The sequence below is a fragment of the Notolepis coatsorum genome (assembly GCF_963971535.1).
Source record: "Notolepis coatsorum genome assembly, chromosome: 6".
Classification (NCBI taxonomy): domain Eukaryota; kingdom Metazoa; phylum Chordata; class Actinopteri; order Aulopiformes; family Paralepididae; genus Notolepis; species Notolepis coatsorum.
In genome coordinates this window covers 115558556-115579086 of record NC_140170.1, presented here as the reverse complement: position 1 = coordinate 115579086, position 20531 = coordinate 115558556, and the positions used below count along the sequence as shown (strand labels likewise).

Genomic DNA, 20531 nt, shown 5'->3' with positions numbered 1-20531 from the left:
CAGCATGAGAAGCCTCCAAGGAGCACTGTCCATCAAAACAGCCCCTCTACCAAGGTATGACCCTCATCAACAACATCCAAGGCACTATGTCCATCAAAACAGCATCTACCAGGTTACTGTATGACCCGCACTATCAAACAAGTAAACAACTAACTCTGTCCATCAAAACAGCCTCTACCAAGATACAGTATGACCCTCACTACAACTAAGTAATTCTGTCCATCAAACATCCCTACCACAGTCTGACCCAACCACCCAGGCTTGGACTGGCCATCTGGCAGTTCTGGCAAATGGCAGATGGGTCGCTTATGAGGAGAATTAGAGTTGCGTGAAGCTCTAAATCTTGAACACTGTATTGGGTGCACGGTTGTGGCTATGATAAAAACAAACACTCACAGATCAATAGTCTTCTATTTATTGTGAGCATAAATGCTGATGATGGTTAGTTTTTGCCCACAATAAATAGAAGAGTATTGGGGAAAAAAATACTATTGATCTGTGAATGCCAGTATTCTGTTTGTTCTGACCCACTTATGGGCCACAAGACCAGAACTGTTAAATACATAAATAAATACATATAAAATGCATTGATACAGCTTTTATCCTGGCTTCATCCATTACTTTCTACACAAAGAGCCTTGGTGTTCTATGAAGGCTGTGCATGTATATCAATATATATATTCCTAGTTAGTGTGATTAATCATGATGTTAGGTAATATTTCCCCATTAAATAATTTCCAGTCCTGCCTAATAGTCTTCCATGTTCCAGACACATCTTGTCCTCCACTGAAAGCAGAACGATGAGAACCCTGCTGCGGCTTCGCAGAAAGCTGTTCTGGTGACTGTCACAGCAGCCGTGTCATCTTACTGTGCGTGCTGGTCGTAGATTGAGGCAATCAAATCCTGCATCAGTGTAAATGGGTTGTTGGAACAGTAGAGGAGACAGCTTGTGCTGGAGAGACATTACAATTTCATTTCTCTCGTCATTTCAGCAATGTCCCTGGGCCTGCTCAAGAGCCCAACTTCCTTTTGCCTTACACTTCAGGATCCTTGACCTATACTGTACAGGTTACCACTTACACATAACTGTTGTAGGGAAAAGGAACAGAGATGTTTTGGCTTGGATCCACGCTCTGCCTCTTCCTCTGATGTCTTCTTCTCCTCCTTTTAGAGATTCACATTTATGACTTGATGTATGAGTGAACACGCTCACAGATCCATTACCTCCCAAGAGATTCAATTACAACTTCACAAATTGAATCTGAGCCTAGTTGCAGTGGCGTCTTTTCAGTAAAAGCCAAGGTATGGGAATTCGGGAGGGTGGGGGGGGCTCCGTCCTTGCTCCGTCCTGAGTGCAAACTCCAGTGCGAACTCCCCCCCTCCCTCTCCCCCTCTGGTTTGTGTACACACTGCAGTCTGGTTCGCTCCGGTTTTTGTTTACGGTTTGCGTTTTGAGCGTGTAAGCTGCCGTAGGCGATGATGTCACTCTCGAACGTCAGCACAGGAAGAGTTGAACACACGGTGATGGAAACTGGATGCCCGATATAAAGAAACGAATAACCAATAAATATGAAGTTATCTTTGAGCCTCTGTTGTCAAGCCTTGTCAATATAACCCACCACCGTTTCTCACGAATGGAACTTGTGTCGTGGAGTCCGCTTTGAGCGTTTCCTGGGTTAGCGGCTAACGCTAGTTAGCTTAGCCTATTTATGGGATAACTTAGCAGCTAACGTTAGCCCATTGCTTGCGTCAATTATATTGCATGTCACTGGTCTATAGAAATAAATGCATTCGAACAAGAAACCAATGAATGAGGTCTGAACTCGCCAAATTGCCGATAAATATCGTTTTTGTGGGTATTGTCCAGTTGTTGCTGTATGTTTTTATCTGGCCAACATTCAAGCAAGCATGAAAGCATTACAGTAATGACGTTGTGTGTGTCAGCAAGTTGATACAGCAAGCCTCTTCCGTGTTTTGGTACAAGCTTGTACACCACGCCCCCCGCTCCGTCGTCGGGGACGCTGGTTTGCACCCGACACCACCTATTCCAGCGGTCCAGGTTTGGAGCGAATCAGCGTCCACGGGGACGCGGGGGATTCGACCCCGAATGGCTAGTGTGAAAGCCCCCATTAGCTATGACACAGGACTACAAAAGCATTTAGTATATAAATGTGTCAACAGACTAAAGCAGGGAACCACAATATTTTGCATATAAATTATGCTGAGCAGAATGTAATATCATAACTGTCTATTATTTTTCTTGCAATTTAGCCAATTTTCCTTAGGTACAGTTTTGAGGTATGTGTTCAACAGAATGTAGTATCAAAAACACGTTCACAAAAAGTATGGGTTACTGAATGCTGAACTGTACTGTTATAATCACTAAGCCAGGGGTTCACAAACTTTTTTATACCATGACCCCATTTGATTTAGGATCTTTTTTTGGCGACCCCACACTTAATGTATCGCGTAATTTCAACGTGGAAATAAGGAATATCAAAATAAAAGCACACGATAAGCTCGTCACACGAAAGACGAATTACCCCAAAATATCTGCTGATTAACCTGGAGTGTCACTAACAGGGTTTCGTAATCCAGCTCATTATCAGCACATTTCTCTGCCAATGGGTTGTTTTTGTCTGCAAGGAAAATCTGCACTTCTTCTCTGAGTTAGCCACTGTCACCGCTTCTGACAACAAACATATCCATTGCGAGTCCAGGTCCAGGTTACACACAAAAGACCACGCCCCCTCCCACGATTATACATGCGCAGGATAGTGAGATGTGTATTGGAATACTGTGTGTCGGCCTCCGTTGATGAAGGGGCGAGACATGGCAAATACACTCATCCTGCGCATGTATAATCGCAAATACACATACATATTTATTTGCCAAGGTATGGCGAGTGCCATACCTTGCCATACCAAAACGACACCCCTGCCTAGTTGTATGACACGAGTTGATATATAATGTGATCTTCTCAGGCTCATACAGAATGAAACAATAACAGACTAGCCTCAGCTGCCCCTTCTCTCGCATCCGATGATCTTTCCAACCAGAAATCTCTCTCCTCCATTATGAGCAGTAACAGTAGGCGGACACCGGCTCTCTCTTGCCAACCCTCTTTAACAGAAGGTCCTTTTTGTTCCTTGTGGTCAGAAGAGGCTAAATGTCAAGAGAGAGAGAGAGTGGGCTGAAATGCATACTGACGAGATGTTTATGTTTTACATTCACAATTATGTAGCTTGTTTCGAAATATTAAGTAAATTCTAACCACACCGGCGGATATTTTGATTGGTTTCACAGCGATTCACTCGTTTCATGGTAATCTAACTTATTCAAGACCTTAAAGCAAGTTCCTTATCTCAGGATTATAGGATTGTCTCAGGATTATATTATTATATTATGATTAATCTTCCCGAACCCAACAAAATGGGAACGGGATCATTTGAATATGAATATGAATATGAATATCTTAGAATGAGCTTTAGTGAGGCGCGGCTGGGTGGCGCAACGGGCAAGGCGCATGCCACTAACGCAGGAGATACTGGTATCGAGCCAAGCTCTCTGCGTTGCTTCCGGCTTGGCCGGCCGTCATACTAACACAATTGGCAGTGTTAGAGGGTGGGAAAGCCGGTGGGTGGGTCCTGGTCGTTGTAAACAGCGACTCCTACAGTTCGGTCGGGGCGCCTGCTCAGCGAGGAAAGAATCTAAGGGAGGTAGTGTGATCCTTCCACACGTTACACTCTCTCAGTGAGAGTCCGCGCTGCCAGGTGAAAAGAAGCGGTTGATTGGCTACACATGTGTCGGAGGAAGCATGTGATAGCCTCCACTCGCCCAGACTGACTGTAGGGGGTAGGTGCGCAATGACCAGGAAGGGGATTGGGAATTGGCATAACGACTAACATTGGGATGGGAGAAAAATGGAGAAAAAGGAGGGGGAAAAAGATCAATAATATATTTTTTTTTAAAAGAATGAGCTTTAGTGAGTCAGAATGATGAAATAGAAATCAATTCTTTCTAAGCTTGCTTTTTTTATTTAATACTTTTTTTTTTTTTTTTTTTACAGTGCAGGCCTAAGGGTCTGCCTCCGGGGGTAGTGGTATGTGTGTGAGCGATAGATCAGGGCCAGGCTCTGCTGCCGTCGGGGGAAGAGAATAACAATGAGTCAGGGCATAATCAGTTCTGCACAGCTATGGTTCATACCTCAGTGTGAGCTGCATGGTGGGATGGCCTGGAATGGGGACACACACAATAACAACATACATTTACCCAAGAATACACACTAATACACCAGAGCATAGACATGTACTGTATTATGCCCAGCAAAATATACAGACAACCCTATGACATCATGCAAAGAAACACACATCCCTACTACAGTACCTGTTTTAGGATAGTGGACTGTAACCTGCACAGCAATGTGTTTGCAATGATAGAGTGTGTTTAACTAATGACACCTATGATAACATGAGACATGAATGAGGTGCAAGGTATTTATTTGAAATATGAGAATGAAGCATGGCTGGGCCGCAGAGGGATTGATATACATGCCTTACTGGCGGGTTGGCATGGATTCACTGGGTGCACGCTCGGCTAGGTGGGATGGGTAGGGAGGAAGCACATTGTGCGCACGTGGCTGCCCCCCTCTGATCGACACCAGAGTGGCCAGCAGGTGGGCAGTGTTGGATTCTCGTGTTATCAGTAATCAACTCGTCACCTGTGGTTCCGTGAAGTTCCCTCTGCGTTGTGTTTGTGTCATCGGTTGATAGTTATCTCACTGGCTGTCACACACTGTATCATCTCGTATTGGTACATCCGTAATCAGAAGAATCGACACACTGGAAACGTGGTACCTTTCTTTGAAACGTTATGTTTATTCCATAAACATAGACTCGTACAAGATGGAAACAGTTCTGAAAGTCTTTGAAAAGTCTATTGAATTAATTAATTCTACCGATCTCTCCTGTTATCAGCTCGATGGTTTGTTGCGGCCCAGTGGTTAGCCAAAAGCCTTCCCTGTTAGCGATCTCGTGGCCCCGGAGGGTGGAGGGCCTCCCATCCCCCACCCTCCAGCTTACTGATGTCTCTCTGTCAACGTGTCTACGCGTCTGCTTCGTCTCCTAGTCTGGTTAGTCTTACTTTAAACCAGAAACTCACAGCTATAGCGTCTTTCCCCTAGCAACAGCGGCCATCCCCGTAGCCACGCCCCTTCTCTCATTACTAAGTGACACAATGCCAGCCAGTGAAGATCTGATGCTGAATGAATGGAAAACCATGCTTCTTGTAGGCAGAGGGGTAGAGTGGGAGCAGGTGTGGAGTCTCCATCCATCGGCGCAACTCGTTTCACTTGTGCCTATTACATGCATGTAGTTCCCAAGCTGAAGTGCAGGGGGTGTGTGAGGCAGGTATGGAGGGTTGAGCTGAAGTGCAGGGGGTGTGTGCAGCAGGTATAGAGCTGAAGTGCAGGGGGTGTATGAGGCAGGTATGGAGGGTTGTGGAGGTGAAGCCGTAACAAGAACTATGGTAAGAATATGCATGCTTAATGCAACGTTGGTAGCTTTGATGGTAATCACAGGTAATGGCTATAGCAGACAAGCAATGATGAGAATACACATGGAGTTGAACGCTTAATGATAATCACGGTAATAATAATGAGCAGAGGGTGAATACACCTGCAAGAACATGAATAGAGTATGAATAGCTTGAAATCTCTATGAGGGAGGAGTTTAGCGAGGTGTGTACTTGTTGTGCAGGTAGACAGATCAGGAGTATAGGGGCCGGGATAAAAAGTGATGGCATCATGGTGCTGGCTTCCTCCTGAAATGAATGCTTATTATGCGTTTTGGGTTCCCCCTTCCCTTTAGTGTGTTATATAGCTGGAAGTCTAAACATCTGCAGAGTTACAAAGCCCAAAAGTCCAAAGGCAGTTTTTTTATAGTCTTTTTTTCCTGAAACACCTCATTTGTACTACAGCCTTTTCTTCTGTTACTGCTCTATCCCACTATATAACACCATGTAACACCATGTAACACACATATGGGTGGTCCTTGACTTCTGTGTCTCCTTTTTTTAATATGGTGGCTCACTCGTAAATGTTCTCTTTTCCACCTAAACGGTTCACTAAAATATGTTTCTGACAACATTTTAGGTGGTAAATAGGATATGCAGTTGCTGGATTTTCATTCATATTTGATCTGCAACACCTAATTTGACAGTTTGATCAGAATTTTGTGAACCAGATGCCTCTGCATGAGCACGCCCAGGTGTGGGAAGCAGCAGTTCATTTGCATTTAACGAAAAAGGAGCCAAAACAGTCAGTTTCAGGAGGTTCTGCACACACAGCCTGTACATCTGTAACTAATGTAGGTGCTTTTGACTATTTGTAAATAGACCACAAAATGCAATATTAAACTGGGAAATTGACATAATAGGGCCCCGGCAGGTCAATGTGTCTCTATGAATCATTATCCTATGAGGTAGTCAAGGATCCTGCATAATATGAGGCATTGACACTTTTCCATCTGCTATGAAAGAAAGGCTGAACGGAGAGGCCTGGCGCTTCTTCACCTCCTTCCTCCTTGGCTGTGGGGCTGAATGGAAATGAGGGCTCTTGAATACCCAATTACACTTTAGCATCATGGAGATAATAGTGAATGCTATATTTCCCCTTTAAAACATGTTATTTTCGCAGTACGTGTGCATTTCATACTGTTTTATAGATCGAGAAAAGAAAATAATTGTAGGATTCTCGTTTTGTATTCATGGTGTGTGTAGAAGCGTAGTGCTATAGATTTATTGCTCTGCATGTGTGTGTGTGTGTGTGTGTGTGTGTGTGTGTGTGTGTGTGTGTGTGTGTGTGTGTGTGTGTGTGTGTGTGTGTGTGTGTGTGTGTGTCTGTGAGTGCTCAAGCAGTAACCAAGAGACACAGTTTTTCCTTTTTATCATTATTGACATCCCACCATATGCTAGGCCTACATGTACTCAATCAATCAATCAAATTGATTTGTATAGCACATTTAAACATGACACTTGTCAACCAAAGTGCTTCACAGTGGGTCGCGTGTACGGACATTCACTCCCTTTACTGGTGCTGAGCAAACTAGCTAGGGCTAGCACTACACATATCACTAGAATGAACCATTACTAGGACTAGCACTACACATATCACTAGAATGAACCATTACTAGGACTAACACTACACATATCACTAGAATGAACCATTACTAGGACTAACACTACACATATCACTATAATGAACCATTACTAGGACTAGCACTACACATATCACTAGAATGAACCATTACTAGGACTAACACTACACATATCACTAGAATGAACCATTACTAGGACTAACACTTGTGGTATAATATAATGTCCTCATGTAAATATATTTCCCCTCCCCTGTGTCCCCCTTACCTGTGCCCCCCCCTCTCTGTGGAATAAGACATTCCCCTCCCCTTTCTCCCCAAACCTGTACCCCCCCCCCCCCCATCTGACCTATCAAATGGGACCACACCCCCCCCCTTGTTACCTATATAGATCTCCTCCCGAGATCTATCGGGGTCTTCTTACCTGGGTCATTTCAGCTGATCACCTGGGGGAAGCCCTCAGCCATTCTCTCTATATACTTACTATCTGTTTGGTTAATAAACCTTTGTTATTATCCAAACCTCGGTTGACTGAGAACATTCTTCATCAGGATATCCACAAATATCCCACAATTGGCGTCTACGAACTTGTGACGGACCTTCTTGCGTCCTACCGGCGTGCTGTATTGTTTCAGCTATACAGAGAAAAGTGAGTATAATAGATGGTCGACCAAAAATGTATGGCAAGGAATTAAAACCTTCCCGCTTTTCTCTGTGCCAGGTGAATATTACAGAATGTTGTCAAATATTGAGATCATGGCTGAGTAAGAATAATGTGCATTAATATATCTGATCTGTATTGAGAATCGTTACCAGGGCGCGCGTGCACCTGGGTCCTTATCAGGCGGTTCTGAGAGGATGGGTTATATGTGCTATTCCCAAAAGTTTAGGCACAAAGGTTGAAGTGCTATTCCAGGTCGAGTTGGAGCCGACCAAAAGCTAAGGCACACAAAATAAGGTTGTTGGATTGCTAACCCAAGTCTAGCTGATGCAGACTAAAATATAGGCAACAAGGCAAGAAACGTGGGCTTATTAGATGTGATATCCTTGAAAACGCTACTCTGTTAAAAAACGTTCTGTGATTCCTTTGCAAAGAGGCGGGAAGTTAGGACCGAGAAGCTGATGGAATCATAATTAGAAATTACCAGAGTAGCGTCATAATATTCATTGTTTCAACCTCAACCTAAGCCCACAATCTCTTCCAATCCTGAAAACGATGTATTCGGATTAAATTAACCAATTGATCATACAGATAGCGGGAAGATGATCACGCGATGTCCTAGTAGTACATGATTACGCGATGCCCCGGGAGTACGTGAATGTACATTAAACGGGACATTAGTCGCGAGTTGAAGAGACTGAGAGTATGATTAAACGGTATATTCACATCTAATATATCGCTGGTAAATTTCGAAGTCAGGTTCGGTCGTTATGACTTTAATAACGATGTATAGTTATATATCAAGGGATAAATGCCTTGTCGCAGCAGATGCTGGTCGACTAAACGAACAGCGATCCAAAACAGTCAGATATACACACACGTTAACTTATATGTATTAATGTTTGTTTGTCTGTTTAAAGTCTCGTTTGTATACGCACAATATGCCGACTGATATCGCGCCGAGCATTGAGAGACGAGTACCGTTATACAGAGAATAACATTGAGGTGCAATTCACGCGACAAACTAGGATAGTAATTTCCAGAACCAACAAAACCGGCCCACGGGAACGACCATTTGGGAAGTATAGTTTTATCGTTTCAGTTTGTTTACGTTTTCACATATGCACAGGCTCGTTCATTCGGTAACAAAACGCTGGGTTAAGGTAAATTCCAGGCTATTGAAAGCTCGCGGAACTAATATAAGGATTGCAAAGCACTATTTCCAAGGCGAATGGGAACGCACGAACGTCGCTTGGAGCGATGACGTCACGCTATGCGCGCCGTGGAGTTATGATTTTATATGAAACTATCCATAGGCGAACGTAAAGTTTAATGTGCCCAAGGCCGAGGGTGCGTGAAATCCACGTGTAGTATATGTTTTATTTGTATATGTATGTGCGCGCTGCTATTGGAAAATGTTGAGTTGCGGTGGCGAGATGCAGACGAGTGTTTCCAGGGTTGCATTATCCCAGACCACCGGAGAAACGAACCGAACATTGCATTGACGACACGTAACGTGCTACAGCCTCAGGAACCACTATTCGATTAAAGATACACATGGGCACAAACGGGGGTAAGTTAATAGGGTTATTCAATAACTGAACTGAACTGTGAGGATCCAACGTAAACACAGCAGCTTTTCCGGTGAGTATGAAAATCATAAATATAGATGCTTTGATTGATTGATTGAAAACTTTATTAACAGATTGCAGAATGGGTACAATACAGTACAGCTCAATACACACAATTGTTAAGGGGATGCAGACCAGAGAAAGACTTTCGTCTTGTTTACATCAGGGTCCCCCATTTTCAATTCATCAGGACATATATGACATACATGACATACAGATAGTCAGTACTGCTACATCTATACATTTATGACATACCAGATTTGCAAATTCAGTAAGGTTAGCTAATACAAAAGGAGTCAAGAAAAGAGAGTATATACATTTGACGTAGAAACTGTACATACACAATTATCATCTCAGTTACAGTAAATTACAACTATCTCAGATCACTTGAGTGTTTATGTTGCTTTAATTTACACATTATAAGTCACATAAAGCTAATTACAATGTCTGTTTCAGAATTATAATACATCTGTGGGCGTACCGGTCATACTGACCAATACGGGGAGCTAAACAAACACTTCCGGTTTCCGGTATATGGCAGTACAGGAATTGGAGTCCACATAAACAGCGTTAGATTAGACTTTATAAGCTTTTAATGTTGAAAACTTGGGCACAAACAACATAGATTATGTTTAAACGTAAGATGTTTAGGTTATATTCACTTGAGTTAATGTGTTTATCTAAAGAACCAATGAAAGATAACTATAGCCCTTTCCATCGTAAGACATTTTTAAACATGATTCAAAATGTGTGGTTCCACATTCATATGATGCTTGTGTACATATGCGATATGATTGATAAATGATAACACTATCATTACATCCTAGGATGGGATGGATGAGAACTAGCTGATGTTTTTGTTAAGCTCACAGACAATCAACAAAGAACCCACTCAAATGGTCTTAGGAGTGGAAAATTAACATGTGTTTTTATTTTCAGTCAGGCTCTGAGGCGAGATGCAGAGACCTACACCCAAATTGTATCACAAAAGACTGAAACTCCAACAATTTGCATATCAACATGTGTGGAGCTGAAAGACAATCGATTGACCAGTTAAAACAAATCTGCATCCAAACACCCACATGTAAATTGTGTTTACAGGAAGCAAACAGACAATCAAGAGACAGAAAGGGACTGAGTTAATCTACATTAGAACAAAGCAGTTTGGAGCTAAAGGGAAATCAATTGTGAGACGATAGCAGACACTATTCAGGATGGACACTTGAAACCCACAGGTGATGGAGAAGAGAGACAAAGCAATGCAAATGCCTGCATCTGACCACAGACTTGGTGGACCAACAGAGAACCACTTAGTTAACATGAATCAGACACGGGTGAAGAATTTGCAGTCATGAAAGACACCATATTTCCCATACTAACAAAATAACATAACTTGCATGCTATCCCCTCCTTCTATTCTCTGCTTATAACCAATAACATGCATGATTCTTTTAACAAACTAATACATTTCCATGACTGCAAAATATCAACCACCAAAATTGAAACACAATTATCTAAATGTACAAGGTATACACGTACATTTAGCTGACACTTTTATCCAAAAGCGACTCACAGGTTCTGTATGACAGGACATCAAAAAGGGCACAACTCTATCAGCTGAGTAACAATGGTCATCAAAGTGTTGAGTGCTACAGTGTAGGTTAGTTTATTAGGACAAATGCATGACAGTAAGGTTAGCTAGGGTTAGAATTATTTGTATCAGTTGAAAGCAGGATAATCATTTACACAATGATTATCAAAATGCACAAGGTATATTAGAGGTAATTAAATTAATACTACTTAAGAGTAGACGAGAAAATGAATGATTGTTTTTCATGCAAAATTAACTGGCTGCCTAGATTTTATGTTTTTTCCCCATGCTAAATTATGACGAGCCACACTGAGACGTGAAGAACGCCAGAGAAGGCGTGGCGAGGTAAGTATCCTGAGGTACACCAAACGCATCCTGAGGTAAGATCAAATTAAATTTGACATCACAGATTATAAAGATAAAAAATAAATGTTTCTGATTCCATGCAAAGATCGGATCCAAACGATATCAAATGCACGATGGTATTACACAATGAAATTAATTAACCCTAAATGATTTTCCTCTGTAGCAGAAAGGCGTTGAATCATTTATGTGAGGAGTTTTCTAAGGCAGTTTTCATCATCCTCAGATCATGAATTGGTGAGAGGACAGGACGAGTGAGACGACGCGTGACCTGAACCACGAACAACAGCAGAGGACCACGAAGGACACCGCCAAGGAGCTGCGGACACAACCAGGGCGACGACAACAACCGTGGGAGAACCACCAGCCCACACAACACAGACGTCCCCAAAGGAAGGGGAGCAGAGACAGAAAGGACGACATGCAGCCTCACCCCGGCAACCCGCGGCAGACCATCTGCAAAAGGGAACTGAAGTCCCCGACCATCAAGGTGGATTCCCATGACAAGATTGTCATCCGTGTGAGAGAGAGCGTCCTACAGACAGGCCACTACACCAGCAAACCCTCGCCCCTCTGGTACCGCGATGACGGGGAGCGGGGGACCAACCACCACACAGCACGTTCAAGACCACCCTACCGCCATGTCTCTAGGCCTGATAAAGGTCAAGCGTGAGCACAGTGGCAGACATGTGATGGTGGTGGAGAACAACATAGACTCCAGGAAAAGAGTCTGCAAGGCCACTACTAGTATACTGCTACCGGTGACCCTTGACAAGGTACACAGGGAGTGGACGACAACCTCCTATAGGCCCCCTCTGAATGATGGAGGAGTGAATGTTCCCGACTGCATCGTCAAGAAGAGACATCATCAGAGCCCTGTGGACCAAGAGATTTCTGAACACACATTGTCCACATTATTATGTATTTATTGAAATTTTACTGCGTTACTGTATTACATCACATTTGAATTACTTAGGTTACAAAATTGTATTGTCAGACAAGAAAGAATCAGTTGGTTTATTCTCTCATAGAAGAGGACATGTAACGTTGTTGTTTTGCACCTGTATGGTGAACAGTTGATAATATATGCACTAGAATTACATACAGAAGCGATGCATAAGACGTTTTATCTCCTCATTTATAGAGAAGAAATGGAGAAAATTGCCTGATTCTAAGTAAAGACCAACAAAACTGAGGCAATCACAGATGAAAGTGACACTCAAACTCAGGTTAAATACAACTGAATCCTAAGTAATTTCATCAAGAATCATTATAAAATGTGCATATATATATTTTTGAACAGTTTCCCATAATCAATCATGTTAGTTTTATTAACCACCAGGTTAACGGTTGTTAAAAATGTTTTTGTACACATTAGCCTTATGTGTAAATCCTATTCCTAATAATTATGCACACAATTTTGTTTTTCACCCTGTGCACTCTGACCACACAGAGACAGTGCTCACATGTATGTAATAGTTTTATTACTATGCCTGTATGCACAACCATCACATTAGCTCCCCTGAGTCACGACATGAACGACTGAAGGTATGCCAAGATATTTGCACAGCTATAGCTTCTAATGATTATGTTAATTGTTGTTTGATATCAGAGTTGAGGACCACTCATTGATATAGGTATTTTGAGCGATAAATAAAAGAAAAGGGTGATATCTGATATCAAAATAACACAGACCGCAGTCCAGTCGATCATGTCATGAATCATGTATATAAATAATACTATTTTAAACTATTAGGCCAACCAACAGATCACATTGGCCAACATTTTCATTATTTTAATTATTTTCTATTTTATTCATTATCTGATAACCGATGGATTACATCGGTCCCCCAAACAATCCTGGTATATTATACATTAATCTCACCCACATTATAAGAAAGAAAAGTGAGTATTGTGGTATAATATAATGTCCTCATGTAAATATATTTCCCCTCCCCTGTGTCCCCCTTACCTGTGCCCCCCCCCCTCTCTGTGGAATAAGACATTCCCCTCCCCTTTCTCCCCAAACCTGTACCCCCCCCCCCATCTGACCTATCAAATGGGACCACACCCCCCCCCTTGTTACCTATATAGATCTCCTCCCGAGATCTATCGGGGTCTTCTTACCTGGGTCATTTCAGCTGATCACCTGGGGGAAGCCCTCAGCCATTCTCTCTATATACTTACTATCTGTTTGGTTAATAAACCTTTGTTATTATCCAAACCTCGGTTGACTGAGAACATTCTTCATCAGGATATCCACAAATATCCCACACACTACACATATCACTAGAATGAACCATTACTAGGACTAACACTACACATATCACTATAATGAACCATTACTAGGACTAGCACTACACATATCACTAGAATGAACCATTACTAGGACTAACACTACACATATCACTAGAATGAACCATTACTAGGACTAACACTACACATATCACTAGAATGAACCATTACTAGGACTAACACTACACGTATCACTAGAATGAACCATTACTAGGACTAACTGTGTCCAGGTTGTAGTAGAACCAGGTTAACTGTGTCCTGGCTGTAGTAGAACCAGGTTAACTGTGTCCTGGCTGTTGTAGAACCAGGTTAACTGTGTCCTGGCTGTAGTAGAACCAGGTTAACTGTGTCCTGGCTGTTAGTAGAACCAGGTTAACTGTGTCCTGGCTGTAGCAGTTTGGTTTGTTAGAACAGACTGTAATCTTATGCTTATGGCAGATCAATCAGCATGGATTGTCTGTAAACTTTAATACATGGCAGTTTGGTTTGTTAGAACAGACTGTAATCTTCACTTGCTTATGGCTGATCAATCAGCATGGATTGTCTGTAAACTTTCACTTGCTTATGGCAGATCAATCAGCATGGATTGTCTGTAAACTTTATGCATTGTTGTCACTTGCCATATCTTGCTATGCTCGCTCATGCCTGTATTTTTTATGTCCGTTCTATTTTATAATTTTTATTTTATTTTATTTTATTTTTATTTTACTATTTTTAAACTGAATCATTTTAAACTATTTTTACTATTTGTGTTACTGAAAACTGTAAGCGGAGAGCCTATTGGGATGCTAGATCCTAATGTGAAACACTGTGATTCTACCTGTCTATCTTTTTATGCTCGCTTATGCCTGTATTTTTTACTGTTGTGAAGCACTTTGAACTGCAACCTCTGTATGAAAAGTGCTATACAAATAAAGTTATTATTATTATTAACACTACACATATCACTAGAATGAACCATTACTAGGACTAACACTACACATATCACTAGAATGAACCATTACTAGGACTAGCACTACGCGTATCACTAGAATGAACCATTACTAGGACTAACACTACACATATCACTATAATGAACCATTACTAGGACTAACACTACACATATCACTAGAATGAACCATTACTAGGACTAGCACTACACATATCACTAGAATGAACCATTACTAGGACTAACACTACACATATCACTAGAATGAACCATTACTAGGACTAACACTACACATATCACTAAAATGAACCATTACTAGGACTAACACTACACATATCACTAGAATGAACCATTACTAGGACTAACACTACACATATCACTAGAATGAACCATTACTAGGACTAACACTACACATATCACTAGAATGAACCATTACTAGGACTAACACTACACTTATCACTAGAATTAACCATTACTAGGACTAGCACTACACATATAACTGAAATTAAACAGTAAAACATCTTATTGTTATTCTAATGCTGTACTGTAGACACAATGAGTTGCTGTCCCAGGCAGACAGACAGAAGAGCAGGCTGTTTTCTAACTGCACAAGCAGCTTTTAGAAAGATGCGAGGAGGACTGGAGCATGCCTGACATTCAGCATTAGTCAGCACTACTGTCAGCAATAGGGCTGAGGTTTGTGTGTAAGTGTGTGTGTGTGTGTGTGTGTGTGTGTGTGTGTGTGTGTGTGTGTGTGTGTGTGTGTGTGTGTGTGTGTGTGTGTGTGTGTGTGTGTGTGTGTGTGTGTGTGTGTGTGTGTGTGTGTGTGTGTGTGTGTGTGTGTGTGTGTGTGTGTGTGTGAGTGAGTGAGTGAGTGAGTGAGTGAGTGAGTGAGTGAGTGAGTGAGTGAGTGAGTGAGTGAGTGAGTGAGTGAGTGAGTGAGTGAGTGAGTGAGTGAGTGAGTGAGTGAGTGAGTGAGTGAGTGAGTGAGTGTGTGTGTATGGTGTGTGCACGTGTCTTTGTCTGTCATGTACATATGGATATAGTTAGAATTGGCTATTTGCATTCCTGCAATGCAGTCTTTTGAGAATATAGAGCAATCAAATGGAAATGTAATCACCTCATCCTGCAGGCTACTGAAAATGAATGGTTCATCAGCTAAGCATTTTCCCCAGAATCTACTTATTAGCGGGAAGCAAAGTACTCTGTTCAAAGGGGAATTTTAGACTCACGTATAGTAAATTTTTTATCAAAACTCTCTGTAACACTTTATAATAACACTCAGTTATAAGACCTTTATAAGGTATTTGTAGATAATGAACGAATCATGAACAAACCATTTATATACATTCGTAAATTATTATTAAATCATTTATAATTATATTTGTATAACATTTACAAATTAGTTATACATTATTTATAACTCATTATCAACATTGTTTGTACTTGATTTGTTCATCATTAAATAATGTTGTTTAATGTGTAGTAACACATTTGTAGATGCTTTGAAAAATGGATATGAAAAAAAAAAACTATACTGTACCTCCATTTATTTGTTCATGTTCAACAAATGATTTGTTAAGACATTCATAAAACATCTATAAATCATTTGCATATGCTATTGTGTGCCCTAATCTAAAGTGAAGCCTATTCATCATTAACAAATGTCTAATAGTTTGTTTATTTGTGGACTTTTATGAATACACACAAAGCAATTACCAGACTTGTCTTTTCATGTTTAACAAATGATTTGTTAAGACATTCATAAAACATCTATTAATCATTTGCAGATACTATTGTGTGCCCTAATCTGAAGTGAAGCCTATTTATCATTAACAATTGTCTAATACAGTTAATTATTTGTTTACTTATTCATCACCTGTTACAAATGTTGTAGACAGCTTTCGGATACACCCTTCTTTGTGATCAAACAGTGACAGAATTAGGACTATAGATAAATGCAATTTTATTAACATAAAATACATGTGCATAACATTATAGTGTAACATGGGGCACTAGGACCCAGGAGTACCCTGGCCAGGTATTGACAGAGTATGTAGAGGAAGTATCACACGAGTGAGACTTGACTTCACGTGTGTTGCCGTCTGTTGAATGGAAGCACGATACATTAGCAGAGCCAAGTTATTCGTGCTGCCCCACGCTTTTAAGGTATGAGCAGGCTAAACACCTTTTTTGTTGGTAAATCTATTCCATCATTTCCGACCTACAACTCTTATGTTGTGTAGACGTACTTGATGTGGTGGGCGCTAACGTTACATTTGAATTATGTGTTTGTTCCTAATGTGTGCTCAGTATATTGCGGTATGTCATGATGACACAATGTTAATAGTTATTTGTATTTTCAGGCTGTATCGGCGCCTATACAGCCTGAAAATACAAATAATTATTACCCTTGTGTCATCATCACATACCGATGATAATTAACTGTATTAGACATTTGTTAACTCATTCTCTGCCACGCTGTTTCCGGGATATGGATATGCGCTGCCACGCATTAAACCAATGGAGTCAGTCACCTTGTTTGCAGGGCTATAACTATATTCTATATTATAGCTATGGATGCAATACTATGGCCCATTTGACATAGAGTATCTATCGTTCAAGATGTGAAAAAGAAAAAAAAATTCCATCCATACATTCCCGTTTTATACCGTGGTGAATATAAGTATGGTTTTAGAGCAGTTTAGGGTAATTCCTGGGAGGCTAGTAATAGCCTGCGATGTGTATTATATTAAATCCATTGGCATTTCGTCCCTACACACGCTACAATAAAAAATTCAAATGCATATGATTGGTATTATGTTCCTCATGAATGCATGAAAGGGGGGGGGGGTCATTTCTGATTAATTGATTGACAATAACGGCATTCGTTAGTACAACAACATACGCTGATCAGGGCGATGGCTATGAAAACAAGGCACAATCAAGCTGAAATTGACGTTAAATTGCTCTTACCTGTGGCCGGTGGGATTCCAAAAAGAATATTCCAATTATTTGATTGACATCTGGTAGATCGTATGTCCATTTGGCCCATGACATAACCCACCACAGCATAAGGAATCGGGGGTCCCGAAAACGAGTAAATGCGATCGGGTGAAGCCCTAGGTTCACGTTATTAGAAAAGTTCGCCGGGACCAATATAATCGACACACAGCCCAATACACAGAGTTTCAAAGGAAGTGCAATACCGGCCGCATCCCACCAGGTGGCGGTATTGGACTTTTTCGATCTCAGACTAATTTCCTACAATAACACCAGGCTCCCTGGATGGATAATGAATGGAAATAGCTAATAAAAGAAATAACGATCAAATAACGAGTATACTTGTTGTTGGATAAAGTGTTACCAAACTCTCCACTGAAACCAATGCAATTCCATGGAAACAAATTACGTTGTTTTTACTGGTGCCGTTTAGTGACCGAAATGTACTTATCTCAAACCCTCCCTCTTTTCTGGATCCTTCAAATCACAATTGTTGCTTACCCTCTAAAACAGTTGTGATTGGAGGATCAAGAAAAGAGAACGGACCCTGAGGAAGGTCAATGAAATGAAATGGACTGTTTAGTAGGAAGAACACAAAGGAGCAGACACAACAGAGAACAGGCATGGTGGCAGCTCCCCCTCTGACCCACGCAGAACTTCAGAACCTAAACCCTATCCACTTGAAATGTCAGTACAGTGTATTAACTGTAACAGTGTAACAGTGTATATTAATGGTATTCATTTGTCATCCACACACTCCTGACAATACTTCCCAAAGGTCAGTGAATACCACGATCACAACACCAGAGGGAGCTCCACAAATCATGTTAAACCCAGATTCGGCTCAAACAAGGGCCTAAACACGTTTAGCAATTATGCCAAATCCATGTGGAACGCCCTACCCACAGCTGTAAAGGAATGTGAATCACTACCCACTTTCAAAACCACTCTCAAAAAACACCTACGGGAGACTGCAATTCTAAACTGGCCCCCTCCAATGTCCTAACCCAACCCCCTCCAATGTACAGTAAATGACCAAGTATGGTTTTGTCAATATTCCAATATACAGTTTTGCTTGTACAGTTGTACAGTGTCCCCCACCCACCCCTCCTACCCAAGCCCCCCACCCCACCCACCCAACCACCTCCAATGTACAGTCCCCCCCTCCCCCACCTACCCAATCTCCTCCAATGTACAGTTTCTACATCAAATGTATATACTCTCTTTTCTAGACTATTTTTGTATCACAAACAGTACTGTATTTGCAAATCTGGTATGTCATAAATGTATAGATGTAGCAGTACTGTCTATCTGTATGTCGTGTGTGTCATATATGTTATGATGAATTGAAAATGGGGGACCCGGATGTAAACAAGACGAAAGTCTTTCTCTGGTCTGCATCCCCTTAACAATTGTATGTATTGAGCTGTACTGTACTGTACCCATTCTGCAATCTGTTAATACAGTTTTCAATCAATCAATCAATCAATCAATCAATCAATCAATCAATCAATCAATCAATCAATCAATCAATCAATCAATCAATCAATCAATCAATCAATCAATCAATCAATCACAACTGAAGGCCTGAGTGGCTCTACCAGTCCTTATCCGTTCAAGGGGAACCAACCAATGGTCCTTCAGCTTCTACTACCAGTGAACTTTCCCTTTCTCTTTTTCAGATCAGAAGACGCAGACCCACACCTGCCACTTTGGTAGCGTCCAGTGACCAGTCTTCACCAGGTAACACACACACACACACACACACACACACACACACACACACACACACACACACACACACACACACACACACACACACACACACACACACACACACACACACACACACACACACACACACACACACACACACACACACACACACATACATACAAACAGACCCACATAAACATAGACACACACACATACACACACATTCACACATACACGTTCTATTCCACCTGATTCATATGACATATTTCCACACCAGCTTCCCATGTGGCTTGTTGTCACTATAGCAACAGTACAGAGACCAGCGGTGTGCCACCTCTCATGTGTACTGATCAAACACAACAGCCCACCTCTGGAGGGTTATTCTATACTAAGTTATATGACTCATCATTTAGCTGCACTCCACCTCCTTCCCTGCCTCCCCATGTAGCTCTCTCTGGTGTGTGTGTATGTATGTGCATGTGTATGTGTATGTGTATGTGTGTGTGTGTGTGTGTGTGTATGTGTGTGTGTGTGTGTGTGTGTGTGTGTGTGTGTGTGTGTGTGTTTTTGCCCTACTTCTAGTTGCAGTTTAAAGCTTAAGAGAAGATGAGGAGAGAGGGGAAGGAGAGAGAGAGGGAGAGGGAGGGGGATGCAAGAAAAGACAAAACCAGTGATGCAGATTAAAAATAGAGATTCACAGCGGGGGGGGGGGGGGGGGGGGGGGGGGGGTTGTTGGTTATTAAGAATCTCATCTTTCTTTGTTGTTTGAAGATGTTTACTGAGAAAGGCCATTGTTCATAAGAAGGTCTTTGATTTCTTTGTTCCCAGCAGAACAAAATCAGCAGGCTTTCTACTTCTCGCCTTTGTGTGAATAATTATCATTGATATATCATTCACGATATGATCATTAATATATAATTCAGGATATGATCATTGATATATTATTCAGGATATGATCATTGATATATCATTCAGGATATGATCGTATAACATTCAGGATATGATCATTAATATATCATTCAGGATATGATCATTTATATATAACATTCAGGCTCAAGGAGGGTTATGCTCATGTGTTCTTATTCACATGCTATATTTTTGAGGTGAGGGTTATCATTAAAGGAACACACCAACATTATGGGAAATGTGTTTACCATCCAGAGTCAGACAAGAAGATAGATCCCTCTCTGTG

General features: G+C 41.3%; 1 protein-coding gene across 1 annotated transcript in view; it reads left to right on the top strand.

The window, feature by feature from the left end:
* Nucleotides 1–20531, top strand: part of LOC311230835 (protein phosphatase 1 regulatory subunit 1A-like) — a 76463-nt gene that overhangs the window by 22243 nt on the left and 33689 nt on the right. Inside the window, exon 3 of the mRNA XM_084317222.1 lies at nt 19306–19366. Within this exon, the coding sequence (XP_084173348.1) occupies nt 19306–19366 (61 nt within the window). The remainder of the gene's footprint in view (nt 1–19305; nt 19367–20531) is intronic.